Raw genomic sequence first — 2,812 nt, 5'->3', positions numbered from 1 at the left:
GGAGAGAGAGATACATAAACAGACACACAGAGAGTGAGTGAGAGGAAGGCAGGGGAGAAAGAAAGAAAGAGAATGATAAATATTTAGAGAGAGAGAGGGGGGAGACAGAGAGAGAGAGAGAGAGAGAAAGAAAGAGAGGTGGATAGAGAGAGCGAGAGAGAGAGCGAGCGAGAGAGAGAGAGAGAGAGAGAGAGAGAGAGAGAGAGCAAGAAAAAAAGAAAGAAATCCCCACCTCCAACACTTTGGCCAGTCGTCGACTGAGATCACTGATGAACGTGTCCGGAAGTGGCTCATTCATGGTGATGCAGATTCCCCTCTCCTTCGCCTTCTCGGACAAGATTTGAGAGGCAGTCCTGCCGTAGACGTCGTTCTCATACACCACCACCACAAAAGTCCACTCCAGTTGTTGGAGGATGTCCGCGATCAGCTGAGGGGAGTGCCAGAAATGATTAATGATATTGCTATTGATTTTTTTTTCGTAAGAGTTTTATGGCACTTGCAACACAATAAGGTCATATAAGTGCCGAAGATTAGAGGTGTTACCAGAGAGTAACAAACACAAAAAGAAAGAATGGAAATAAAGATATTAGATGTTTGATAGGAAAGAAGGAGCAAATCATACAAGAGCACCTGCCAACCACCCACAATGCAATTGATGGAGTTTCAGAAAAGTAAATGGTGTAACTAAGTCACATGTTGCTAAAAGTATAGTTCTATGTATAACGATACATTTTAGCAGGAGACTACACAAAATATAATACAATTTTGTAATACAATTGATTTGAATGAGAAAAATATTGGGTCTTAGCAAAACTAAGTTTTTGGTCTATGTCACATTTTGTTTTCTAAACATAGATATATATATAGACGGAAGAAGACAAGACGGGACAACTCTTCTTAACGTCATGTGACAAGCGCAGGCCCCTCCCATTTTTGCTGCTGCGCGTATAACTCGCTGGACTGGCGGTAGTTTACATTGGTTACAATGCAAGGCTACTGATAATCTCGTGCGGTATGTCTAGCCAAGGCCTACTAAAATTAATATATTTCAGCCCTGAGAGAGAGAGAGAGAGAGAGAGAGAGAGAGAGAGAGAGAGAGAGAGAGAGAGAGAGAGAGAGAGAGAGAGAGAGAGAGAGAGAGAGAGAGAGAGAGTATTTAATGAATAAACGTAGCCTATCTAAATATACAGAGTCTAGATTTTGTTTTGCACCCAGCTAAGAGTGTGCAATTCGGAAAGCAGATCTAGATCTAGATCTAGGCCCCTAAGTGGTTGGCGAATGACCGAAGGTCGACTCTTGACTAGCGGTATGTCTATGAATTGGCGGAGACACTCTAGATCTATATCATGAAACTTGATTCATACTATCCAACAGTAGATAGATTAAGCTTCTGTGCTTGTTTCAATGGCTTCTTTTTTGGTGCACTTGTACAATTGTAGTCCCGTTTGATGTTTAAATGACAGCCATTATTGTCATGTGGGAGTGAATCTAGATCTAGATCTAGATCTAAATCTAGATATCTCTAGATTCTATCTAGATCTAGATAGCCGAGATGCATACGCAATCTATTTCCAGATCTAGATCTATAATTTTAATTCAGTTTTGATCTAGATCTAGATCTAGATTCTAGATATCTATAATCTATGCCTGAATCTAAATAAGAAACACGTAAAAATTACTACAGGGTCACTTAGGCCTTGAGCGATTTAGTGCAAACGGGACCGCTATTGTACAGGCGTGCCATTGTTTCCCGGCAAGCGCTATTTGCAACTCCGCGTTCTGAATAGCTCCAGTGCTATTTGAAACGCCAGTACTAGAATTAGATCTAGATGTAGTAGCCATCGTTTCTACATGATAATACTGAAGTTCTGCCTGAATTGTGGAAGCTTTCTCAGTTTTTTTATAAACCTCCTAGGATTTGACTCCTTTTTTTATGACGTTGTCTTATTCCGATCAAGATTAGATCTAATCTAACCATTGTTTCTGACATTGTTTGCACAAAAGTAGAAGTCTTGTTCATCTCTCATAATCATAATCATTTGAGTTAGAGTTTGAGCAAGTTTAAGTCGAAAGACGCTTGGATAACAATAACAAGACTGTGCAACTCGAACTTTAAGTTAGGCCTTGCAAATAAGCACTTCTTTGTTTCCTAGCTTCCGTTCTTGATCATTGATTCTGACATAGGGGAACAGCTCGCTGTGTAGTTAATCTAGATCTAGATCTAGATCTAGTCAACAGTTAGACTGCTGGACTCTAGCGGTGGCCGTATCTTTAGTTTAAAAAATATTCAATCTATTGTATATTCTGTAGGACAACAGTTCGTTGCAGAACACCACTGGCTGTTCTGTCGTTTTTAAACTGGAAGATCTAATCTACTTCTACGTTTCGTAAACTCCTAGATCTACATCATCATGTTCAACCCACTACCGCTTTCCGTTCATAAAAACCTTAAATTTCTCAACTCACTATATTCAAAATGAGAACAAAAACAAGTCAAAATAAATGCCAAACAGTTTATATGAAAAAACAAAAACAAAGGCAAAACTGCCACTATGAAATTCAAAGTAGGCAGCTGTTTCAGCGAGTTGAACAGTGTGCTCTTTCTTTCTGTCGTTTGTTTACGCTTTAAACGCGCAGCTAGCTGGTTACCAAGGGGAGCCAGTTGGAACGAAAATGAGGCTGTTGTCCCGTCTTGTCTTACCAAAGATAGTAAATAACAAGATGGGCCACTCAGCCAAAAAAGTGTCCGCAGGAAGTATGCTCTTTACTTCAGATGGCGCTGCAGTCTGTTTTGAAGCTCTCTTTCGTTTTT

General features: G+C 40.0%; 1 protein-coding gene across 1 annotated transcript in view; it reads right to left on the bottom strand.

Annotated features, from left to right (window-relative positions):
• The window catches only part of LOC101854567, a gene marked incomplete in the record, with an annotated part of 44,722 nt that overhangs the window by 23,164 nt on the left and 18,746 nt on the right, over positions 1–2,812 (bottom strand). Inside the window, 1 exon segment of the mRNA XM_005097562.3 lies at positions 233–427. Coding sequence (XP_005097619.2) covers positions 233–427 — 195 coding nt within the window.

Source organism: Aplysia californica, unplaced genomic scaffold, assembly GCF_000002075.1.
Source record: "Aplysia californica isolate F4 #8 unplaced genomic scaffold, AplCal3.0 scaffold00157, whole genome shotgun sequence".
NCBI classification, from domain to species: Eukaryota; Metazoa; Mollusca; class Gastropoda; order Aplysiida; family Aplysiidae; genus Aplysia; species Aplysia californica.
Note: the sequence above shows the minus strand (reverse complement) of the source record. Positions and strands in the feature narration are given on the sequence as shown.